The 26,685-nt window shown below is 41.4% G+C and overlaps 1 protein-coding gene across 4 annotated transcripts in view; it reads left to right on the top strand.

Annotated features, from left to right (window-relative positions):
* The window catches only part of LOC126389266 (amyloid beta precursor protein binding family B member 2-like), a 58,032-nt gene extending 31,384 nt beyond the window's left edge, over positions 1-26,648 (top strand). For all 4 annotated transcript variants that reach the window (XM_050042844.1, XM_050042842.1, XM_050042843.1 and 1 more), the window contains 6 exons: positions 14,863-14,977; positions 18,922-18,997; positions 22,064-22,144; positions 22,260-22,375; positions 22,506-22,688; positions 24,531-26,648. In XM_050042844.1, the coding sequence (XP_049898801.1) occupies positions 14,863-14,977; positions 18,922-18,997; positions 22,064-22,144; positions 22,260-22,375; positions 22,506-22,688; positions 24,531-24,707 (748 nt within the window). In that variant the 3' untranslated portion in view covers positions 24,708-26,648. The remainder of the gene's footprint in view (positions 1-14,862; positions 14,978-18,921; positions 18,998-22,063; positions 22,145-22,259; positions 22,376-22,505; positions 22,689-24,530) is intronic.
* The last annotated feature ends 37 nt before the right edge of the window (positions 26,649-26,685 follow it).

The raw sequence follows: 26,685 nt of genomic DNA, 5'->3' as shown, positions 1-26,685 counted from the left end.
TTTTTGACATGTATACATGTTATTCCGATGGTCTAAAGGCACTGGGTCCATTTTTTTTCGTCTGCAATTGTCACGTCTAAAAATAAATACAAATTCACGTTATGTCAATCACGTTTTCACACTGAAACTTTAGTCTGTCATTAAAAATTTCGGAACAGGTTTGATTTTCTGTATTTTTTGCATCCGTCAGAAGCCTTTAGAGATGTTTGACCAAGAATCAGTGAGGAAATGTGGCAGCAAGACACAGCCGCAACAAGACAGAGGAACGGGGCGCATAGAATCTTGTCATGACTCAGAAAGCTCACTTTCAGCAGGTCAGATAGTAATATTCAGGTGAATGATGCTATAGAGGAGGAGGTAAAGGACTGCACACAGAATGTGGAGACACACAGGGAGGACAGCTCCACCCCTTCATGCTGCTGCGGTGCCAAATGATAGACAAGGAGGGAGTGGTGACAACCAGATAGGTAACTCCAGTGGAGAGGCAAAGGAGGAAATGTGTCTTTTTATTTTGTCATGTGCTGCAAATTTTCACAACGAATAGAGCAATTAAACACATCAGAATCAGTGTGCAAAGGCCTTAAGGCAGTCCAGAAATATTAGACAACTCTGTCCCAAATCCAAAAACTAGTGTTTAAACTCAGATTTGTGTTGTTATAGGGTTTAAAGTCTGGAGCTGTTCCACAGACAATAAATTGTGAAAGACAATATAGATGACAGTGAGAGCACCCAGGGGAACGTTCTCAGTATATGGGTACATTTTCAGTTTCAGCACTGAAAACACTACAGTAGAGTAAAGCTCATTTGGGTATAAAAAAGGGAACAAACATTCTGTGGGTCCACAAAATCAGGCTCCCATTCATTTTCTATGGAGCAGTTCCAGACTTTATACTTGATGACATCACAAGTTTGGGACTTTCTTCTTAGGTTTCTGACTTTAAGAGAGATTGACCTTTGCTAGGCCATGGAAATAACTGTGGGATTCTTAATTTAGGTGGCGTTCCCCTTAAAGTTTTAGGTCATTTAGAACCAGTGTCACTATGACATAGTTTATCCACCACAGAGCCAAGTCTAGTCAGTTTAATTTATATAGCCCAAAATCACAAGTTTGCCTCAGAGGGCTTTGAAATCTGTACAACATATGGTGCTTATTCCCTCAGTTCACTCAAGGAAAAACTCCAAACAAAATTGAGAGAAACTGGAGGAAGCAACAAAGGAGGAAATGTTGGCATGGAGTGTAATTTAAGCACAAAGATGTATGGAGAGCACAATCGTGGAACCCACCGGCTATCGTCTGATGAAGATAAAGCCTCTGGGGTCCCAGTAGACTAGTCTCTATAAACAGATATCTGCATATGAACGCAGATCAATTAAACAGCAAAGTGAATATAAAGCTAAGTTGTTGTCAGGCGATAAGCTGATGGGTTCAGATTGCATTTCAACCCATGCCCTCTACCTCTCCACATCGACCTAGCTGCCATTCAAACATGATTGGTCAGTGCTATTAGGGCTACAGACAGAAACCTGAACACTTCCAACACCAAAATCTTGTTCTGTCGCCTCCAGATTCTGCGTACATTTGCAGATATCCGTTCAAAGAGAATAAAAGAGCAGTGACAAGTTTTTCATCTGTGAAATGTTGTGCTCAGTACACACCTTGGAAACATCTTATCCTGAAAAATGTTAGTGTTGTAGACTCAGATATTGAAAATGGTATCAACCTCAAAATTCTAGTATTAGTCAGGCTCTAATTGGAATATTGTCGATCTAAGCATGCTAATGACACAACTGTAAATACCAGTTAATGGACACCAAGGTTGCATCAATAGTGCCGTTCTGTAAAACTAAGCCAATATCTGTCAACGGCTCCGTAGAGTCCTATTAATGGCTCCGTAAAGTGTTTACTTTGCATCTCTTCTCTCTGGTTTTATCTTTGAGTTTTATTGGTCTTTTTTATCACCATATTCAACATTCCATTACAATAAACTACAATTAACTTCAGTCATAAGCAACATACGCTGTTTTTCTGCAAACACAATTATCAGCACTCAGGGGTTCAATATTTAAAAACAGTCTCCTCACAGCAGCGTGTTGAAATGTTTATTGAGTTTGGACAAATGAAAATGGAGAGTTTTCCAGCAGAACACACGTAGATTAAGAGGGTCCATCAACAGACTTTGAATTAGTTGAAATAAAAATGCGTTTGTGGGCCATGACAGCAGAAACGTTCCCCTCACTCTTTCGGCACTTATAAAGGAAGCTCTAGGGTGGATTTATTTTTTACTACTTCTTTTCTCATGAATATTATTAAAGTTGTCATCTTTATGTGTTCATATTGCCTTTGCACTGATAATATTATTCATCTCGAAGAAATTGCAAAGTGCTTCGCTTCACTGGGGACGATTTCACGCTGCATTGGGTTCTTAAGTAAGCTTATAAAACAAAGAGTCTCACACAACTGTTGCAAGAAAAAGCTGCTTTTAAAAAGAGAATAACTGGAGGGAAACAGCTGCTAAATATAAATGTACCTGCAAGGTGTTTTTTTATTCTCTTTACAGTGTGATGAAAGGGCTTTCCTCTAAATCACCATCCAGCTGTTGCCTCCACTCCAGCAATACTCTCGCCTGTCATAGCTCTGCGGTGAATCTCACTGTGAAACTGGATCAGATCCACATCCCCTTTGGACTGGAGCCAAAGTCACAACACTGTCAGTAATCATAGAGTTACCAGTTCAGTTACAATCAATAAGTAGAACATATTTCCTCGTACGCACACACACTGTACACACACCTGGGACCTCGCTGCCTCCCTGTCTACTTTCCGGTGACAGGAGAGTCACAAGAACTTCCTCCTCAGACATTTCTAATCAGCATTTGGCTGTGCAATTAGCATATGTAAGTGCATTAGCATAGCGGCCGGCACTACCCAGACACTCTGCAAAGCTGTTTGATAATTGAAGTCTGTGTGAAGTGTGTGTGATGCCACGGCGCTCGGTGTGTTTGTGTGTGCGCGCGTGACAGATGGTTTGGAGAGGACACGAGTCTCTGCTGAGCGATACTGGAAGCTACCGAGCAGAAGAAAGTACAGCAGAGCAGAGCAGGCTGGGGACTACTTACATTTGTGTTGTTTTCACTGCCTCTTAAAAAGCCTCTTTTACTGCAGCGGTTGCGGACACATTAGTTTTATTACGCCATTTTAGCACCTGAAGATGCAAAGTGAAGTCATTCTGTGGAAAGTTTGTCAAAACTGCTTGCATTTTAATTACACCAAGTCATCAGTGAAAGTTGTCTGTTTATGGAAGAAAAATGAAAAGAGGAAAAACACCACAAAACCAACATCACTCAACACACAGCAGTTAATGCTGATGTACCTCCACACATGGGCCCACTGTGTGTTTACTGTTGTAATTTTCTTTTTTTTATGGCTAAATGGTCAAAAGTAACAATGTGACATCATGTGGAGTGTAACATGGAGCTACTATCTATGTTTATTTCACACACAAAAAAGCATTTCTTTTTTTACCAGAGTTAGTTGTCTAATTTTCTGCCTAAAATTGGGTTTTACTGCCATTCATGCTCCTCGTAGTATGTATAAGTTTAGCCTCTCACACAAAATAGCATCATATATTATGCATGCACCTGAGTTAATCAAATGATAAAGCAAGATTTGTGTTTGAACCACACTCTAAAAATACAAAGTTCAACAAAGCTGTTTAATGGTTAATGTTAATATACAGGGGTGTGCTGTATCATATCCTGTATAATTTTTAATATCATATAAATAAAATTCATATTGTAATACTTGCAATATTTCAACTTGTTGACATATTGAGGTCATACTGTTCCGCATGGCAACAACAAGCATGGCTGAAAGCAAAATTATCACTGACTCTCTAGTGGTTCCAAAAAGAGGAGCAGCTTCAGTAGTGTGGAATAAACTGTGGCGTCCTGAATGTTTTATGAACAGCCCCGGACTTCTCAGACTCTTTTAGCGACTTACCGCTCAAAGGGAACTCATTCAGCGGCTCCTCTGGCAGCAGCACAGAGTCTCTTCCTCTCATCTCTCTGTGTGCACACGGTAGTTAGTGTCGTCAAATGATTTTGTCATAAGCCTTTGGTAATGTAAACCTATGTGAAGCTCGTGGCTCGACCAAAAACTACATGTATGTGAATGTGTGATAGTTCTGGTATCATAACAGCCTGTCACAGGTTACTGCGTGATGATTAGAGGAGAAATGGCAGAGCATAAAGGTCCAGGTGGAAAAAAAACAACTCAATCATTTAGGATTTCGCTAAGAGGGAAGGAAATCACCTGTTGATTCATATATATAGATCCCAGGGTACATGTTTGTATTTGGGAGCTGTTTAAATGTGTAATTTGTGGTAAATTTTATTTTGTTGAAGTATTGATATTGTATACAGAATCTCAATCTCACTCTGAGTTACTGTTGTTTACAAACTAAAGAAATGAGATCATATTTGTTCAGTTTTTACTGAATATTTGAAGGCAAACTGTAAAACTATAACATTTATTTTACAACCCAATTTGATCTCAAGTGAGCCGGACCAGTAAAACCATTGCAACATAACCTGTGGATAACAACACCTCCAAATTGTTCTGTTTCTATTAGTGTAAAGAAATAGAAGTACATTGTGAAAACATTTTGCTTTTACAAAACAGATGATGAACAGTCTGAGATATCTTAAGAAAAATAAGTACAGTTTCAACAAGTTTTTCCAAATTCAGTCAGTGAGTAGTAACTCACTGTCATTACATGTGCATTTTTACATTCACTTCACACTACATCCACTCCTGCTGTGTAGTAGCACTCGCATCACCACACCAAACTTAAGTGAAAGCTTTGAGGAAGCAGGTGAAGTTATCTCTTGCCTTACAAACCATTTACAAGTCAAAAGTTTTAGCAGTGCTTTAGCAATACATTCCCACCTATATTGTTTTAAGATAGAAGTCTGATACAGATTATTTGTATTGAAGCTGCTGGTCGACAGTACTTTGCACAGTGTTTAATATCTTAAAATATGACCACAATAAAATATTGTTTTTCCAGAGAACTGTATTCTGGTCAGGGAAATGTCTCTGAAGCAGCATTTTGGATGAAGTACTCACTGTTTAACTTGCTCCTAAATACTAGCATCTCTTGGACTTCACAAGTGCATCAATATGAGGTGTGCAAAATCATCCGGTGGGTCAGATTGGACCCTTTAGTGAGCCAGTTCTGGCCCGCAGGCCATATGTTTGACACCCCTGTTTTAAAGTGTCAATAGACGAAAAACTGAGAAAGCTATTGACAAAAGCCTGAGCCATTTTGCATGCACTTGTAAGACGGTCCCTAAACTCAGCTCGTCGTCACATCTCATCAACCACATATCAAACATGAACGTGAAAAAAAAATCAGCTTTTGGTTGCAGCTTTTCTTGCATTTACACTAACAATCAATAGTCCTATTTCATGCAGAAAACCATTACAAGAGAGGCAAAGACATCAATTTCACAACCAACCTCAGCATCAGTGCGCTGACGCCTTTTGCATTATAGATTTTCTTTTCACATTTCTTCTTCTTACATTTGTCAGCAGCATTTGTCAGCAGCGTGTGATATGTTTGCACCCTATTTGGTGGCTTGTTTTGTAATGTGATGAATGAGAAACCCATTGCAGGTATAGGGGATCTGAACATAACTGAAATGTGGGAATGCATGAGGCATTAAGTGTCACAAACTGAAACCATGTTTAAGTATGCGAGGGCGGGATTTTCCTTCAGCTGTACATATGCAAATGTTACTACTACACTGTTAGTACCACTGATGGCGGATGACTGATGTCAGAGCTGCAGACACTGACGGTTCCGTGCGTCTCTCTCAAACCCAGTTTCCACCATACATCTGCAGCCGTGACCTCATTTAATCTCTGAGTTGTACGCATCCTCTCCAGGCGAGTCTGCCTCACAGCCATCAGGATCAAAGAGAGATTGGTAGTAGTAAGTCAGTCATCCTTTATTCAGCTCTGGAAATATGTGGAGCACACACACACACACACACACACACACTCACACAGATAGAAAAAACACACGAGTGGTGGGAGTATTGCTTTAACTCATCTCTCTGCTTTCATACCTTTCATCTCATACGTCTTTTTACCTCTCTTTTTGCTCTCCACCTCTTCCTCCACCATCAGTCCTCTAGTGAGTCTCATACCTCGTTCCCATTCCTCTCTGCTTCACTCCCACCTTTTCATTTCGGCTTTCTGGCCTCCCGCCTTTATCACTCCCTTCTCTCGACATTTTATCTATCTATCTTCTCTCCTCACTTTCCTGCCAAAACTCCCCCTACATATCTGAGGTCTGTGTGTCATTTATCTTTAGTTGTTTGTTGATTCGCTGCTTTCTCACTGTACCATGTGTCACCCCCTCCATTAACTGAGGTCAGGGATAACTGCTCCTCACTGCCAAAATAAGACAGCATCTCTGCCTCTCTTCTTTTTCCTCTCTCCTGTCTCCTCACTAAACCGACGATTTGAAAAAGGCTGTTTAAGAGTGAAAGAAACCAGAGTTCACGCCTCTGTTTTTAGGGTGTTTTCATGAAAAGCTCTGTCAACGCCGCTGATGTCAGCAGGGCACTGAGGTCATGACCTAATGTTGAGTTTACAATATAACATGCATTATATGTGGAGGGTTTTTTAAGGCTGAATCAGGGTTTTCAGCAAAGATCTCATTTACAGGCAAAAATGAGATTAAATTAAAAAGAGAGGAATTTAGTATTCCCCACTACAAAGATAAAAAAATGTGTGACACTAGAGGTGTAAAGCTTTTAGTTATTTTGAAATTCATATATGTTATTCCTATGGTCTAGGGCAGTCCAAAAATATTAGCAAACATGAACTCTCTCCCAAATCCAAAAACTCTAGTGCTTAAACTCAAATTTGTGATGTCATAGGTTATAAAGTCTGGAGCTGCTCCATGACAATTAATTGGGAGAGATGTTTTAGATGACACTGAGGGCCGAATTCACAAAGAATGAACTGCGGCCGCTGATAGCACCTTGAATTGCACTTCACTTGCACCCGCAGTTTGCTCCGTCTTAACGTCCTATTCACAAAGGATATTGCGCTAATGATATACCAGCGCAAACACGTCCACAAAGTTTGGCAGCTGAGTGCAGTTTGCCCCTGATTTGCCCCTGATTGCAATAAGCCACACATGGCAAAGTATAAATGCTGGCTTTGCGCCAAGAACACCGTGGCAGAACAATGGCAGACTTTGTTTGGCAAAGTACTGAATACTGTATACCCTCATGTAGTGATGTCTGCTGGTGAGTCAGTCTAACAGTGTCGGATGGGTTGAGGCTGTGGATTTGACCAAGTTTGACCACTTTATCACTATTCCCTCTCACTTGTAGCTGTTTTTTCGTTATCTTTTGAATTTAATATGAATTATGGAACCGTTTTTGTTCACGTTTGTTTCCCCCGTTTCGTAAAATAAATTATTGAAAGTTGCTTTTGAAGTGCGTGACAGAAGTGCGTTTTGAGAACGACCGCAGACTGTCACCTGTTCAACGCATCAATATCTTCGGATGCCATTAAAGTAATAATGATTATAATAATAATGTCAAAATATTATTTACAGACTGATTTAACAGACGATCACTGCTGCCACGATCACTGGAAAGTCTGGGCGAGAGGCTTCCACAGAGGAGCGCCCAGTTTGCACCAGCTTTCTAAAGACGTTATTTACTTCACTCAAACTGCGTGTGGCTATTAGCGCTGGTGTTAGTGAATTAGACGTTGTTTATCAATGAGGCTCATTTGCATAGAAAGGGGCAATTTTTGCGCCAAATATATGCATAGTACCTCATTTTAATACGTGCAAATAACACCGGAGCACCGAGACACAATCTGCTTGGCAGCGCAGTTAGTGGAGCATCTCACCCTCTGCGCGTGCTTTGTGAATTAGACCGTATCTGTTTGCTCCATTTTTACCGGTTTAGCGGCCGCAAAAGCCACGCAATCCTTTTGTGAATTCGGCCCTGAGAGTACTAAGGGGAATATTCTGAGTATGTGGGGACATTTTCTGTTTCTGAGAACACTACAATAGAGTAAAGCTCATTTGGGTATAAAAAAGAAAACAAACATTCTGTTGGTCCACAAAATCAGGCTCCCATTCATTGTCTTAATGACATCACAAGTTTGAGACTAAACTCTCTGGTTTCTGGCTTTGAGAGAAGTAGCTCATGTTCACAATGTTCACACTGTTAAAGGTTTTTTGGAGAATTTTTCCCTATTCGCTTATTCCAAGGACAGAGGGATGTCATATGATGGAAAGCCCTCTGAGGCAAATTGTGATTTGTGATATAAATGAAATTGAATTGAATTAAAATTTCATACATTTTTAAAACCAAAGGTAAGACACCAGGTGAAGAGGTTAAAATGACTACTCATAGATATCACCATGAATCTTCCTCAGTTGATTACTTATATTAAGACAATATTTTTTGTAGTACAGGTTTTCTGAAATTGTATGTTTAAACATGGAAATGAGGCAGTATCTAACTAAATATGTGCCTTTTGCATCAATTTCCAGAACATAAATCTGTACTAAAATAAACACCTAAATGTGTATTTTGGACATTTTCTTTCCACTAGTCTAAAGGAACTCATTTATGTAAGCAAAAAAAGAACAAAATCTCAAATTGACCAGTGCATGAAAAAACAATGTTTCCACCTGTAGTGTCTCCTTTAAATAATATAATATTAAAATTGTACTGAGTTTGGTTGGTGGCTGGTCAAAAATCTCTCAGGTGGGATCCCCAGGTTCTTTCCCCTCTTGCTCTCCATCATCACCTGTATAGTGTTATACTAGTCAAACACACACTTAAGTTCAGTGGTTTCCAACTGGTGGGTTGGGGTACAATAGTGGGTCTTGGGTCCACTCTGAATGGACTGCAATTGACTCACAAATGTGTCATAGTTGTAAAAAACACACTATTTTTAAGTACAGTGAATTTCTGATACAGAGCTGTGTAGAATGAATCCTGCTGTAGAATGAGAATGACAAATGGACAGCTGCTTGACAGAGACAGCAAATTAGCTCAACGACATGGCCAAACACAAGTGTGGCGCTGAATATATTAGACTGTGTGGATCTTAAACTAATGAAATCTCAACCCATGGCTGAACCAGTTGAGAACCACTGCTTTAGTTGTTCCCATTAACTTTTTGTTCCTGTGTGTCAGACGACTGAATGATTATAATCGCAGCTCATAAATGCTCCCAGTTAAGCAGATTAACGGTATTATCAGTGTTGCTGCACTGAAATACTCATCAAATCAACATTTTATTGCTGTGAGGCCATCTGACAAAGTAAACATAATATGACTCAATGACTTATTTTGTATGATTATTAGCTTCATTAACATTTTGAGTGAGCGATCATAGGCAACATTAAAAAGATGGATTCATGAATTTACCGCCTGACCAAGCTTTCAGTCATTGTGTTCCAAAGTCTCAATATTTCTTGCTTTTGAAATGCTCTGTTTTCAAGTGTGGAGAAAAATAAATAGAATAAGGTATTTCCGCTCGTTGCTGGCTCAGTTTAGTGCTGTCAAAATCAAGTAAGGTCAGTGTGAGCACAACAGTACTGAAGGTGTTTTGGGAGGCAGGAGTCTGTCCTGGGTTTGAATCAGGTGTGATGTCGTTCTCCCATCAGCAGCAAAGCTCTTTCAACACTTTCAGACTGACACTCATGCAAATTAGTCGTAAAAAATAGAAGAAAGGGGTACATTGCAGAGGTATGTAGAGAGCAGCTTTCTTGCACCATTCAGAATTTTGACACTGAAATCCAATTCCAGCAAAGTGACTGACAGTGAAGGAGGCATGGAGTCTGAATTAGAAGTGGAGCAGAGGGAGGCAGAGTGGCAAGTAAATGGAGTCGGAGCAAAGAAAATCATGAATGAAATCCAAACACAGAGAAACACAGAGGGAAAGAGATGCATTTTATATGCGGCATGTACACACACACACACAAGTTCACACAGTTACACACACTACTTCTTCCTAAGTGGATCGTCAAAGAATCAAACGCAGTCAATGTTTGAATTAGCCCTCTGTTCTTGATTCAGCCCGTGCCTCCTCTCTGCTGTTCCTGATAATGGAGCGTCACAGACTATAATATGGAAGAGAGCGGCTGTGATGAGCTACACTGTTGATATGAATCATTCTGTGTTGCGTCTTTGTTCTTTTTTCGGGGGCTTCTCCTGTTGTGGAAAAAGGAGAGAGTGAGTACGAGGAGTGCGAGAGAGAGCCGAGGAAGAGGGAGAAGAAGATTAAAGAGCGAATGCAAAAGGGAGGATGAAAGAGAAACTGAGAGGAGGGAGATGGGGGGGGGGGCTGCAGCAACAACAAGGTGTGTGAGTGTGTGAGTATGTTGGCACGTCTAATGGGAAAGGTGTGCTGTGTCATAATGTGGTGGAACGCTAAGCCACTGAAATGAAAAGTACACAGACCTGAGCTCCAGTGCACACATACAACACACACACCTCACGGGAAGACAGTGATTGAGGTGAAAGAGTGCTGTGTCTGTTTCTGACTCAGTATGTCGTGTGTATTAACGTTTCTCTTGTTTTTTTTCCCCTATTCCATCTTCCACTCCTTTTTTTGCCGTAATACACTATTCTCATCCTCCCATTTTTCCTGTCTTATAATTTCCCATCTTTCTGGAACTCATTTTTTCTTTCCTTACCATTTCCCTTATCACCACCCTTCTTCCCTCTGCTTCCCGGGATCCAGAGAAAGGTAACCGCTCTTTGTGGTGTGTTCAAGTGTGATCGTGGCTCTCTGTTGTTTCCAGTAATCTCTGTGTCAAGACTCCCACCCCATGCCCTTGTGCAATCACGTCTGTCACATCAGGTATCAAATCAGTGGCTTTGCCTCGCCCGGAGTCACTGTTGCTCTTAACAGGAGCACACAAGCAACTACTGAAGGTCTAAATCACTGGTGTTAAATCATCGGCGAGCCAGACCGGCCACGGGCTATTTCCTATTAAGAGTTGCATGCTGTTTTATAGCATTTTGATCCCCCAGAGAGGGGACAGAAGTCATAAAAGAACCATTTGTAGTGTGCGAGGCAAGGCCACTCATGCTGCTTTGGTGACACACTGCTCAAATGTCCCTGAACGAAGTGTACTGGATGCATACACACCACAGACACACACACACACACACACACTCACACACACACAGATCATTGCACTTTCTTTTCTGGCCACAGGCACAGAGCATTATCGACCCAAAGTGTGTGAGCACACAATTAAGCAGAGGAGACAGTCGGGATAATGGACTCATAAACACAAAGAGCCCGCTGTGATAAATGCCGGCTGTGATTGCCATATTTCTGTTTGTGTCTATGGTTATTTGGGAGTGTGCAGTGTGTGTGTGTGTGTGTGTGTGTGTTTGTGTGTGTGTGTGCATGAAGCTGTTCAGCTGCATCTGGTGGCACTGCCATCCAGTTGGCTTCTCCGCATGTCCCCACTGCCCTCTTTCACTCTGTTTTATCTGTTTACTCAATCATTTCAGTCCTGGCACATCCTCCTACCTTTTTGTTCCGCAGCCTGTCTCACCTGTTAATGAGGAAGAAATGTGTCTATCTTTCATCTTCAGTGTGTGTGTGTGTGTGTGTGTAGCTGTGTTTCATCTCCCACCCACTTTATGCAGAAAGTTTCTTTCCCGGTGGAGCTTCCTCTCTCTGTCTCACCCTCACACTTCTCATGTTTCTCCCACGTGGCACACCTCTGTGAAGCGCTTGGCACATAGTTTCCTCGGGCACTGGGACGCACATCTGCATTCCTGTGTGCTCATGTGTACCTGTGTGTGTCAGTGTAGCAAAAAAACAACAACAAAAAAACCCACCATTTTCAGTTCTGGAATATACGGATAGAGAAACCTGGTGTTTATGAAGCCACAGCATGAAACATGCATCATGTTAAAGGGGCTTTAAGTTATATATTCACCAAATAAACCTTGACTGGTTTGAATTACAGCAACACCACCAATTCTTTTGGCGGCCTGCACATGACACAAATAACGAAGCAGCATTTTCACAATAAATTAGGGCGCTAATTAGAGCAGAGCTGCAACAAGAAATAAGTAAATATAATGATGCAAAATGGGGAAATAATAATAATTGTGTGTTGTCATTTCTTTTTCTTGCAATTAATTTTGTGGGCTCTTTATTGTTGAACAGCTGACAGCGCAAACAGCTGCAGAGAGGCGGGTTGAAAGTTATAGTTTCCAAACAGAAGACAAGTCCAAGGACAGACTTTTTTGATGTTTGCAAAGAGTCACCTCCTGTTAGCACGTACAGAATGAAGAAAATATGTGAAAATCCACCCCAATAGAGCAGTGCTTAATGCAGGGTATGAGAATAAAATAATGGGCTGAAAACCTGGGAGGGATTTCAAATGGACAGTGATTTATTAGTAAGATATCATTTTAAGATGCTGCTCAAAATTGAACCCAACAAACTCCGGAAAAATGCTGAAGGGAATGTAAAATACAAATTGGCAATCATACCCACATATTGGCCCTAAGCGAGGTGCCCTCTGGGAAGACGTGTTGAATCTGAATATGCAACAATGTCCAAAGGTGGCTCTCAAAGGAGTAATACTGTGAGGCTTTGGGAGGAAAACTATAATCTGTTTGCTGAAAATCCAGCTGGTTGCAGCTATTCAGGTTATTAACATTAAGTGGATAAAATCTGACTCTCCCACATATACAATATATGGAATGAAGAAGTGTTATGAGTTGGAACAAATGTCATTAAGGCGAATTCACAAAAAGATGGAATTCAGTGATGGTCCTGTTAATGTAATGAGGTTATTTATCATGTTTTGTATTTCCTTAGCCCTGAATAACCCATAGTTGTTCTCTCCTATCTCCGTACGTGCACACTTACCTAATGTTAAAGGGGCTCTATTATGCTTTTCTGCATTTTGTGTCTGCCTCCAGGATGTTCATATTAAACATGGCCAAAGGTTAAAATAATAAGATAAACATTTGTAAAATTAAAGAAGAAAAATCGGCTTGCTGTGTTGACTTGCTGGGTATGAATAGCATTAACATTAGGTGATTCAGGAAATGAAATTAATTGATTTGTGGCACACTTTTCAAGTAACATACTTTAAAATCTTTGGGGGAAGTTATCAAGTCAAAAGGTTCAAGTCCAAGTGAAGTCACAAGTCATTGGTGTTAAAGCCCAAGTTGAGTTGCAAGTTTGGTTTTGTCAAGCTGAGTCTAAAGTCATTAAATTTGTGTCTGTGGTCCAAGTCGTGTGACTCGAGTCTACACCTCTTGTAAAAACAGCAGACACTGCTTGTGATTTAAAGTTTGATATAAGACATAGTGTGCCAGATTTCTTTAAATGGTCATCTGCTGCAGGCATGTTACAGCAAGTCTTTACATTACATAGCCTACACTACTAATAAAGCTGCTTGCTAACATCAGGAAAACATGTAATGTTGGTTGCTGGTGTTATTCATTTCTCTCAGATTTCAGATCATATTCCTGCAGGGATATGTATAGTTGTGTTTAGAAGCCTTTTATTTGTGATTTTATGGTAGAAAATGTTGCCATTCTGCGTTATAATCATTCCCCGGCTGCAAGTACACTGCTAACATACATGTAGCTACATGCTAACATCAGAGAAATGTAATCTTGATTGCTGATGTTGTTTATTTCTCCCCAGTTTCAGATCATATTCCTGCTGGGACATGTCCCATTGTGTTTAGAAACTTTTGTAAGGGATTTTCACAGTAAAAACTGCTGCTATACTCTGTCACGGTCATTCCCCAGCTACAAGTGCACTGCTAACATACATGTAGCTACATGCTAACATCAGGGAAACATTTAGGCTAATCTTGGTTGCTGATGTTGTTAATTTCTCCCCAGTTTCAGATCATATTCCTGCAGGAACATGTCCAGTTGTGTTGAGAAGCTTTTATTTGTTATTTTCCGTTACAATCACTCCCTGGTTGCAAGTACACAGCTAACATACATGTAGCTACATGCTAATGTCAGAAAAAAATTGCGGTCACCTATTTTGTAAACTTCTCCCTGATTTATATCATATTCCCACTGAAACATGTCCAGTTGTGTTTAGAAGTTTTTATTGGTGATTTTTCACTTTAAAAAGTACAGCTATACTCTGACAGTGTCATCGCCCTGCAGCTAGTATACAGCTAATGTAGATGTGGCTACATGCTAACGTCAGGGGAACATGTAGTCTTGGTTGCTGATGCTGTTAATTTCTCCCCAATTTCAGAACATACAGTGGCAGTGCAGAGACACAAAGTTACGAAAGACCCAGAAATGCTGATCAATCAAAGTAGACTGGGCTTTTTTGGGAGGGGGGCGCTAAAACTGAATGAAAAGTATGTAAACATCTAATAGTAGAAACCCCAAATACACGAACCTAAAAATGAGCATAAGTCCTCTTTAAAATGATTCCTTTTCCTTTTTTGATTTTCTTTTTTTCCCTGTCTTCAAAATGATAGTGTGATATCTATTGTGGCTTGTGCATTTTCTGCCACTTATAAGCATAACAGTGCAGCGAGGGAATGTGTAAAGAAACTTTCATAAGTCATTCAAATTTAAACAATAGGTGTACAGGCTGGAAGATCCCCCACTCAGTGAGGTATAATTACTGAATCATCTGTATTATGGGACAACAGAGATTCTGACTTACTGCCCCTTTAACAGACCCAAATGTTTGGGACATCTGCGGTAGAGATGCATCAAGTTTGTTTCTTGCATTATAAATTCATGTGTGGTAATTCTTGTGTGTTTTGTCGTGTTTCAGGGACTTTGCCTACGTGGCGAGAGACAAAAACACGCGGGTGCTGAAGTGCCACGTGTTCCGATGTGATACTCCTGCCGCAGCCATAGCCACAAGTCTCCACGAAATCTGCTCCAAGGTGGGTGTCATTACTGTCGCTGCCTCCGCATGAATGAGCTTATCTGCTGCTCTGAAACAAGCTATCAGGCTTTAATCAGGGGGACTGTTGAAGAGAGACTGCTGATGCAGTTATTCAGAGCTACTTTTTGAGGCTGTAACTTTGATGCTACTCCTACGTGAAACTAATAGCCAGGAGTGCAAAACACAGTGGCAGTGCCCTGACAAGATTTCTGTTATCTCTCACTGGAGGAGTAAGAGTTGAGCAGAGATATAGAGAGAGGTTTTTAAGAGCCTTTAGAGCAAGGAGAGGAGATAAGATTCAGGTTACAGAGTGAGAAAAGACTTTTTTCAGTGTGTGTGTGTGTATCTAAAATACCAACTACCCGGTGAATACAACAGGGTCACATAGTTACAGATTTTACACATTGATGATGATCACCTAACCTGAACCCACCAAACACCAGGCTCATGTACAGCGGATCAGGGGATGCAGGAAACAATCTTTTCAGATCGGTAGCAGCTGGATGCACCAGCAACAGATGTAGTTCTAAAACATCTATTCTTAGCACAACGTCTAAGACACAATTTCCACCAAAATACCAACAACTCACTTTATGCTGCTTCTTCTGAATGAACCTCCCACCTGTTTGCCCCTCTCCTCCCACATGTTCACTATGCACACTGCACTTGGCACCATAGCACCACAAAGAGCAGATTTTAAGGCAAAAAAATATCAAACCGTTGAAGCACTGTTTGAGCTCATTGAAATGCTGCCAGGAAAAGAGGGCCCAGCATCTTACATGTCATACATGACTTTGGGAGTATGTTGAGCATAATCATTAGGGCGTGTTGTTGATCAGTCCTCGGGTGGCTGTGGCTCAGGAGGTAGAGCGGACCGTCCATTAATCGCAAGATTGGCGATTCGATCCACAGCTCCTCCAGTCTGCATGTTGAAGTACCCTTGGGCAAGATACTGATGGATGTGCGAGCGGTGCATGAGTGTGTGCGTAACTGATGAACAGGTGGTACCTTATCCACCAGTGCTTGAATGAAAGGGTGAATGTAGCATAGTGTTAAAGCCATTGAGTGGTCGAAAGGCACTATATAAAAGACCATCTTTCGACATGTGGCCCCCTTTGTACACCCTCAGAAACTAAGGGTGCTTTCACACCTGCCCTGTTTGGTTCGGTTCACTCAAACTCAAGTTTGTTTGCCCCCTAAGTGTAGTTGAAACTCATGCAAAAACATGAATTATTCCAGTAGCAGCACACTTTGTTGAATGTAATCACCCTGTTTCCCCTCTAACATATATTAGGATTGAGAAGGTAGTACTTCCCCCAAGAGGCGGGAATGCAGAGGTTTTACTTTCCAGGAGGGAACACTAATCAATCCACCGACTGAGTGAGAACCCATCACCTTATGGACTGAATACAGATTATGACTTGAAATATTTTCTGTAATGTACCTCTACTTATTGTATATGTAGATACAGCAGTGTATAATGTTCATTTGGAGCTGATGTTTTAACTTTTGCTGTCATCTTCTAGAAATCTACTGAATATGTATTTAAACATTTTTAAATGTACTGTATGGAACACTGAAGTCTGCGTTACATTTGGTGACTTTAACCTCCACCCTGCGTTGTGGGAGCAGCACTCGGCAGGTTGTCCCCTGGCTGATAGTTCGGATAAAATACGTTCAGCAATATTTCTTGTGAATTTTTTAAGGAATTAGTTAATCACTGAAATGGTTTCTCGCAGGGAGACTGACTGATGGGTGTTGTAGTGTATTATAAACATTGAATTCTGTGGATTTGCTTGACACATCAATGTGTTACGGATATCCCTCTGCACACAAAGAGAAACCAGTCGTCCTCAGACCAGGAATGACCTTGAAGAGGATGTATCTACCTGGAAATACAGATTTTATTCCTCAGAGGAATGTTGACCCATTTAGAGAGGAATGTTTTTCTTTACGTAAATTTCTTCATATCTCCTACCCTGAATCACAGGAATAGCATGTTTCTGTGTGTCTGTATTTCTATATATGTGTTTAACCATGACTCTTCACACCGCCTATTTTAAACACAGTGGTAGTCTACTCTTTACTGCAGCGGAGAAACTTGGTGACCTGAGTCTTGCAGCTGCGCTGCGCTGTGTGAGAGTGTGTGTGTGTGAGAGAGTGTGTGTGCATGCATGCGGCTTCTTGCATGTTCCCCTGTGAGCAGAGTTGCAGACTCACCATAGACTTTGATTAATGACACCTACAATTAATCAAGTATCTGTAGCAGCTCAGTGCAGGGGCCATGCAGACTATTCAACACTTTTTAAAGAGTGTGTACACTGCAGCAGGAGAGCAGGAGCAGAGAGAAAAGCGAGACAGCTTCTTTCAACACGACTGAATTTAGATATACCATGTGGTAGAGAGGGTTTTAAAGGATAAGGCTGGTAGTATTTTTTTCTTATTGTCATCAAATCCCATGAAAAGACCAAAACCAACAATAAACTGATCGTCTAACAAGAATTACCTTTGTTGCCAAAGCGACACAGCTTATTCCACTGTGCCATAAAACACCATTGTTGTCTAACAACTATTAAAAACACATCAGTAAGCTGGATGACATGTTCCTTTAGTATGATTAGTTTATTGTGAGTCAATCCACAAACTCCCTCACTAGCACACTAAATCCACGGCTGAAAACAGTCCCCACTAATTACATAGTTTACACCTGTTTCAGTAACATTTGCCAACAACTACAGTGCCAAGCTGTTTCAGGAAGAATTTAAGTTTATTATTGTGACTGGTTATCTCTGCCAGGTGTAAGCCTGGAGGGGATCGTGCATTTGAACATGTGTGTGCATGTGTGTTTGAGTGTGTGCTTGTGTATCTGTCCGTCTTTAGCAAATCTCACAAACTACTGGACCAATGAGACTAATATTTTGTGTGCACATTTATGTGCGGTGATTCACAACTGTTCAAAGACCTGTTTAATTGAGTGTTTTATATTGTTATTGACTGCTGACTCATCACTCCTCCTCTCAAACGGTCGATAGGGGCCGTGTGTTTTCTGAAAATCAGCTCAGCTTAAAACAAGTCTTACCGTCTGTTGAAGGCCACATTTTGGCCTTTCGCCATAGCTCAAAAACCGCCATCCATAGAAAATTTTAGTGTCATTTTGAACTGGAGCATCTGCAGATTAATTCCATGCCAGATTTGTTCATCTACAAAAGTCAGCACGATATGAGATAAACAAATCAGCCATTTTTGTTATCTTTGCCGCCATCTTTATTGTAAGGGAGCCAGGAGGGACAGTTTCATCAGACACAGCTCTCCGCAGTCTGGCTCCAACATAATTTTGTTTTGTCTGCCACATGCTTGGTTGGGGTGTTTCCGAAGCCGAGCACTTTGCCTGTCTGATATTGTAGACTTGCAGATTTTGCTGTTGATTTGGTCATTTTCCCATGATATTTGTCCTTCTACCATAAGTAAGTAAGTAGGCTATTCCCTTCTTTCCTACTCTGTGCAATGCACTGCGGCTCCGTCAAAAGTACACAATGCGTGTATTGTGAAACGCGCTGCAGCACATCTGCTGGTATTAGAAGAATTGTCGAGAGTGGCACTCTAATGAGCGCATTTTTCTAGGTTTAAAGATTCACATTTTCAGTAGAAACACATCTGTTTGGGAAGTCGGAATGTGTTGAGAAAGGGACTAACATGATGGTTATGGTCTTTTTACGTGATTTGTTGACAATAAAAAAAAATTCAGAATATCATCAGTCTTATCTTTTAGATTGTGTTATTAATTCATTGCAAAAAAATATTTTTGGATGCTTGTTTGTGAGACTATCCTTATAGCTAATTTAAGCCTATTTCGCTCAGCCATACCTTTCCTACCTTCTCTTCTCCCCATTCCCATTCTGATTACTCTCCTCTTCTCTTTTTCTCCCCTCCTTTTTTCTCTAGATTATGGCTGAAAGGAAAAGTGCCAAGGCTGCAGCTGGCAGCTCCTCCCAGACCGGCTCCGATGTACCCCTACAAGGTACACACACACACACTCACACACACATGCGCACACATCTATTTCTTTGAGTCTCGTTCTTTTGTAGTTCCCTCATGAGAGAATTGGATTTGTCAGCCGTGCGCTCTCTTCCCTGCTGTGGTTTCTTGTCTCACATTACAGCGTTCCTCCACATCTGAAACCATATACTATGTGTGTTTTTTTTTTAAAAAATGACCTTATCGCCTCAGGAGCGACTGTGAACATTTGTTAATAGAAAAGATAGCAGTGTTTGGTTCAATTACACTCAGATAACGCTGACTCCAGAACAACTCCACGCTCCACAATCACTGAGCTTTATCCTCCCAGCGCTAATTCTATTCACCGTTTCCCATTTTGCTAAGTCCCACCGCTTGTTCCTCTCAGTCCCAAGTAATTATAGGAAGAAAGAGAAAAAAGCACCAGCACAATTCATCCTCTGCTGTAACTTCAGCTGGTGTGCGTATCTGCTGAGCGTGGGGGAAAGGAGCTCCGGCATCAGAATATAAAAGAACTATATCGGCTCCTCACTTACAGAGGCAGTCGACCTCATTAAAACCCAATTAGTGTTTCTTTCAGGCGAGGCCTGGTGCTCCACGGCACCCATCCCAACCCCAGGATCAAAGAACTTATTGGTGAAACATCCCTCGCATCTTTTAAAGCTATTACTTGCTTCAACTCATAGTCCTTTAACTGAACAACCAATTGGTGCCCAGTGCGAAGCACAGTCCTTGAATATATACCCGTGCGTGAGCTCTAGAGGTCCATTCAGAGCAAAGGCAGTGGATGGAAAACAGTTCTTGATCTCGCCTGGATTAGATCTCTCCAGTGAAGCTGAGTGTGTGCAATCCCGTGTTGGAACACATATTAGGAGATTAGCACCAAATGATTTTGGATGAGCACCAACACCGGGATAATGGCTCTGCTGACCTCGTCGGCTCTGTCCTGCCTGAGCTCGACTTTAAATATGAAATTAATGCATGAAAACCTCTCGCTGTTCAACATTCATGTAACTGCTGTTTCCAGAGCTTTAGCAGCTCTGAATGTGTGAGATATTGGGAACTTTTTCCATGGAGTACACTGATAAGGTGAATCCAGGCAAAAGCCATTATCCATGATTGATTTCCCTCAGTCAGTCCATACCATCACATGGAGATGAGCTCATGATGGATTGTTAATCTTTGAACTTCAGTAATTAAAATGTGGATTGTGCAAAATTGGCTGAAACTCAGAATGAGGAAGGTCATATGCGGGCTGGTCTATCTGTATTTAAAGATTATTTATAATGCTCATTTTCAGGCTCATACTTGGATTTTTGGGTTTCTACTAAAGCATGTTTAAATACCTTAATGTTCATAAAACATTTTATTTTCCTCATACTGTCTGTGCTGAAAAACCTGCATTCACCCTCTGTCTGAAATGCTTTAGCGCCTGTCTCCTTAATCCTCCCTACAGAAAAGCCCATTTGACTGGTCAGTGTTTTCTGTCTTCCACATCTGCTCACTCTCAGTGTCTCTGCAGCCGGGGGAATGACTGTGACAGAGTATAGTGGCATTTTCTATAGTGAAAAATTCCCAGTAAAAGCTTCTCAACCAAAATCTTTACAAGGAGACAGGTTGCAGCAGGAATATAATATGAATTTGGGAAGAAAATACATAACATTGGCAACCACGATTACATGATTTACCTGACGTTAGCATGTTGCTACATGTAGCAGTGTATGCACATGAAGTAGCATGCCTGGAGCAGATGACTGTATAGAGAAATCTGTGCATACTGTGCATATTCAGTGGGCCGCATTCCCCAAAAGTAAACCCGGAGGCTACAAATTTTTAAGTGTATGTATACTTGTGTAACAGGTGCAACAAAGCCAAGCCAACCACACCCATGTAATGCTGGATGTGGTCAGAGGTTACAAAGGCTTGAAACTTTCCACCAAAGAGAGTAAAAACACTGACTCTCAGGGTGCTTTCACACCTGCCCCGTTTGATTTGGTTCAGTCGAACTCAAGTTTGTTTGCCCTTTAAGTGAGGTTCGTTTGGGCAGGTGTGAACACAGCAATTGCACTCAGGTATGCACAAAAACAACCGGACTGAGACCTTCTTGAAGATTTGTAATTGGCTCGTGTGAAACATTTTAGTGACTGGCCTTTTGTTTTTCAGCATTTCATTCATTTCAACATTTTATTTTGTGTTAATGGGTGCAAACAAAAGTCTGCACTCAGACCAGAGACGCTGCAGCACATGGTCAGCACCTTAAACTTGATCAAAGGTTTCATTTAACAGTTGTATATTATACAGATGTTATTAGGTTTGTATATAAATGCTCTAATTTACCCCCTGATCTGAGTTTGTCATTCAACATAATGACATTTTAACAGTCTCAATAATATTTAATTTCATGTTGCAATTAACCCTCATTTTTTAAATCCATGTTGACTAGTGATACAGAAGATAGTTAATAAATAATGTCACCATGTGGAGGGGGATTCTTCAGCTGTGAAGGCCTGTGTTGACTTTGTATAATTTCGTTTTTCAGCACATTGGAGGATTTACATTCTTTAAAATCCAAAGTTAAACAGTTAACCACGTTTAGAGCTTGGCCTTTTGCCTTGTCAGGAACCATCTCAGGCTTACGCAGCTAATTGCAGGGTGTGTTAATAACGAGGTCCCTGGGGGTAAACGATGTTAACTTATGTGCTGATTGCAATGCAGGTGATACAACATCTTTGATCATCCTCAGTCACTCATCCTTTCTGCCTACAGGCCATTGTGTAAACAAGCACAGCTGGGTGTTCATGCAGAAAACTCTGAGATCCTGCACGCCTATATCCTATATTTTTCATGCTCTAATCATGTCAACAGCACCCTAAAATATTAAAATATTCACCAGTGTTTGTTTATTTCTCTGGTTTAAGCCAATTATCATGTGTGGACTTTACTTTTGGAACTTTGCGTTAGATGTTGTCGTGAGATAAAATTCCCTGCGGGCGGTCTGTGCCTGTGTGTGTGTGTGTTTTAATGCGCGTCTGTGAGTGTGTTTTAATGTGTGTGTATTTTCTCTCTGCAGAGTTTCCCATGCCAAAGACGGAGCTGGTGCAGAAGTTTCATGTGCTGTATCTGGGTATGACGTCTGTGTCTCGCCCCATAGGTAAACCTCAACTAACCCTGAAACCGATACACACGTCATAACGCATCCTGCAGCCTATAATAAAATCCATCACACACTGTCTCACTGCGCAGCCTCTCCTGTACTTTGTCCCCAGGTATGGACATCATAAATGGGGCCATAGAGAGCCTCCTGTCCTCCACAGGCAAAGAGGACTGGACTCCTGTCATACTGAGTATTGCTGACACCACTTTGGCTGTCATCAAAGAAAAGGCAAGGGACTTTTTGTTGTTGTCCTGAGGAGCAACCGATAAATAAAAGATGTGAATGTGCTTGTAGATTAGAGAGGGAGATCTAATAGAGTTTAGCGCAGATCTAATTTTCCTCTTGGCTGTCTGTGCAGGAAGAGGAAGAGGAGGTGTTGGTGGAGTGTCGAGTGCGTTTCTTGTCCTTCATGGGCGTGGGCCGAGACATACACTCTTTTGCCTTCATTATGGACACTGGGAACCAGCATTTCCAGTGTCATGTGTTCTGGTGCGATCCCAACGCAGGCAGTGTGTCCGAGGCTGTGCAGGCAGCATGTGTGGTAAGTTCATATTACTATTGTCATGAAATGATGATGAGATGATGCTATATGTTGTATTCCAAAATTATTCTTTAAAGATTTTGTATTTTAAGGAATAGTTTGGCATTTTGTAAAAAACACTTTTTTGCTAGTTTGCCAAGAATTAGATGTGAAGATCTACACTGCTCTCATGTCTGCACAGTAAATATGAAGCTACCACCAGTACCATTAGCTCTAAAGTTAAGACGTCATTTTATGTGCTGGACTGTGCTGATTATTGTTACATCTCTATAAACAGATATCCACATATAAATGCAGAATCTGTGACAGGGACAAGATTTTGATGTCAGAAGCGTTCTGGTCTCCGTTTTTGGTGTAATGGAAATTATTAAAATAACTGAAAGATAATAATTTCAGCAGTTCAGACGACATCTTTTACAGCAGACAGTCTTTTGTAGTGTACCTTTAAGACCTTATGTAAATCAGCCTCAGGATCTGATGTCTCCTCTCATCCAGTAGCTTGATTACATGCCACTTCAAGGCCCTGAATCTTACCACCTGCTATTCGTAGGCTTGACCAAGTATTGACCAATCACGTTTGAGCAGGCTTTGATTGCATGCAGGTAAACAGTCTGTGTGGCAGGGGAATGCATTGGCCGAAATGCAGTCTTGGAACCCATCAGCTATCTTCTGACGATGATTTAGCTTTATATTAGATTTACTAAACTGGCTGAAATAATCAAGTTGTACACGTTGTCTCTCAACTCAACATTATTCTTGTGTCTCAAGGTGCTAATAGGATGAGACATGTATAGTTACAGCCACATTCCATTTGGAGCCTACGCAACACACCCCTACCAGCCTAGCCCGTCAGTAGGCTACAGAATGAGCCCACCAACTAGACAGTTATGTTGCCCCTAGTGGTTGGCTGCAGTAAAGGTCATAAACCCTGCTCCCTTCATGTTAGTGGATTGGACATGGATCACAATAAAAGATTAGAGTACACACTGATGTTTGTTTAAGTGTTCATCAGTTTGCTTTTAATTAGTTATTTAATGCTATAAAATAGGGACTGACGCCATTATTGACAGCTGTGAGTGCCTGTGAACAATGGCACTATTTGCCATTGGTCGGATGGGTGTATTGGCGGGAACTTGATATTGCAGTGATCACTACTGCACAGACTCTCAGACACTCCAAATTATGTCATTAACACAAGATGGCAGCGGCCGAATCCAGGATATTTTGCCTTCATATTTATCAGTGGGAGTGAGTGAAGATGGGTTGTCCATCTTTATACACAGTGTACATTTCAGACCATGATATGAAGGGGGCTGAACGTGGGCCGACATGTAGGTAAGGCGGGGGAGTCATGTAGCCAGTGGGCAGGTCACATGTAGCTGCTACAGCCGCATCTATACCTACTCGAATCAGACTGTAAACCAAGACCGGCGCAGGGACAAGGAAGTCTAGGCCCAGATATCCATTATTATCTGTTGGCGACAATGGAACCCCCCAAAACACTGGCTGTTGCCACAGGTTAGATCATCATCAGACCTATAGCCAATGAGTTTTGAGATTGGTTACATTGTGATAGAGCCAGGCTAGCTGTGTCCTTGCTTCCAGTCTTAATGCTAAGATGGCCGGCTGCTGCTGATAGCTTCATATTTAGTGTATAGACATGAGACTGGTATCAATCTTCTTGTCGAACCCTCAGCAGGACAACACATAAGCACATGCTAAGAACTATTCCTTTAATAAATGATCTATAAACTGCAGGGAACATTCATCTCGCTTCATGTTTTCTTTGTTTTCACCTAAAACCGAAATGATAAAAACTCCTCTACTCCTCCTCTTCCTTAGCTACGGTATCAGAAGTGTCTGGTGGCACGGCCGCCCTCCCAGCGCGCTGGCTCCTCAACCTCGCCCTCCGCAGACTCCGTGACCCGCCGGGTGACCACCAGCGTGAAGCGTGGCGTGCAGTCTCTCATAGACACTCTGAAACCCAAGAAACAGCCGTCGGAACTCCCCCAGCAATGACCATCACCAGTGACCGCCGCACCCCTTCTCCTAACCGCAACCGGACGCCACTCACACACTATCGCCACGAAAACACCTAATCCGTACCAGCCATGGTAACCAATGATGTACATACATGTTAACAAACACCACCGCAGATGAAGGAAAGAACAATCCTCCAGTACACCTGATGATTTAAAAAAAAGAAAAGAAAAGGTCATCTGTTTCATGAGGAGGAAAAGAAAAGCTGGTGTCACTGGTTGAACTTTGACCTTTGAACGCTGCCGTGTCTAAGTGCTTCACTGGCCCTCACTGTATGCGGATCTCTGGGCTCAATGGATAACTTGATGGAGCACTCCACAGACAGGATACAGAATAACCCAGAGGAAGAATAGATCACATTTCTATTAACAGACTGGTTTATGGAACCACTCACTGGTTTACTCAGTTTTCTTTCATGCTCTGTCCCGTCCTGTAAAGACACTCATCAGCACAGTCAGAGCTCCTGGACCGGACGCCCAAGACGCCAAGCTACGGGAGCCTTCCAGGACAGAAAAGGTGTCGACTTGCTGTCATGGGATTTTAACAGCTGAATAAGAAAAGAAACCAGACCTGCCAACACGCTCCCTCCCACCAAATGGCATAAAAATGTTTTGATCCCTTCGATGTATGACAGACTCCATAAAAAACAAAAAACTTAACATGTCCTTCGAGGATGAAAGAAGTGATTGTAACGATGAAGTGTATGTAAATGATTGTATGTAGGAAGAGAGAATTTAGGGCACAAAACTTGTAGATAAGAGGGGAGGAGATGAAGTGTCGGTGACAGATGTGGGTTTTGATTTTGCATGTTTTCTTGATGGGATATGTTTTACATTGACGAGTTAAAAAAAGGGTCTCGGTGAGAAGAGTGGTGAACACACAAGTAATAGATGCTCTCAGCACAAGTCATCTCCACTTGACCATGACTGGATTAACACTGGCACAAACAAAATCTGACCCATAAAAGGTTGCTCTCTTCCCCATTTACCGAATCACAATTAAAGATTGTCGGTCAGCAATTTTTACCTTCCATTCCTTGATGGATGAGTCGATCAGCAAAAGAACGGTAACACTTTTTAATGTATTTTAAAGCTTTTAATTAGTTACGATTGTAAATTCTTTTTGCATACATTATAGAGAAACTAGAGTTTAAAAGCTCAAGAATGTTACATTGCTTCTGTTTAAACTTTACAATTTCCTCAGGAATCTTTATGCAGACACCCCAGATTTATGTGGTAGCAACGAAATCCAGATCCAGGCTTTGACTTTGGCAGATGTGAAGCGCTCGAGTCTATATGAACAGTGGCACATGGTGGCGTTTGTTCTGCGCGGACAGCACGGAAAAGATCAAATCTGTGCCGTTCGGTTCTCTTCCTCAGTAAATCCAGTCAGTCTATTCCCACTCACAAACAAAATACACACACACAAACATACACATATATGCACATACAGCAGTGAAAGTCTGCTGTCACTGGTATCAAAACCTTGACACTGCTCCTATGGCTCGTGGCCACCACCTGCACTCCACATGAACTCTGTGAATGCAGTCCGATCAAAGTGAAAAAGACACACACACACAAGACAAACAAGAGATGCTTAAAAAATCATTTCGATTCTGTTCTTCACTCATCTCCACACCATGTAAATGTAATCTGTTGTGACAATAAATGCATTACCAAAAGAAGAAGGGAGTAGCTTCTTGAATACGTCCTTTGATTTTTCAGGTCAGTGGAAGCCTATGTAATAGCTTTTCAGCATGCAGTCACATTGAAATGACATTGGCTCAGCCCTATAAATATATGCAGTTTGATTAGACTCTTACTGTGGCAAGGTTGTTCTTTACGGCACACAGAGACACTGTAATAATGACAGGTAATAACGGCTCTAGAAGCACTGAGGATGACTTTTTTTTCCCCCACATCATCAACAACACTGTACATAATCTGGTGTTAGATTT

Source organism: Epinephelus moara, chromosome 4 (genome assembly GCF_006386435.1).
Source record: "Epinephelus moara isolate mb chromosome 4, YSFRI_EMoa_1.0, whole genome shotgun sequence".
In the NCBI taxonomy this organism is placed as follows: Eukaryota; Metazoa; Chordata; class Actinopteri; order Perciformes; family Serranidae; genus Epinephelus; species Epinephelus moara.
Note: the sequence above shows the minus strand (reverse complement) of the source record. Positions and strands in the feature narration are given on the sequence as shown.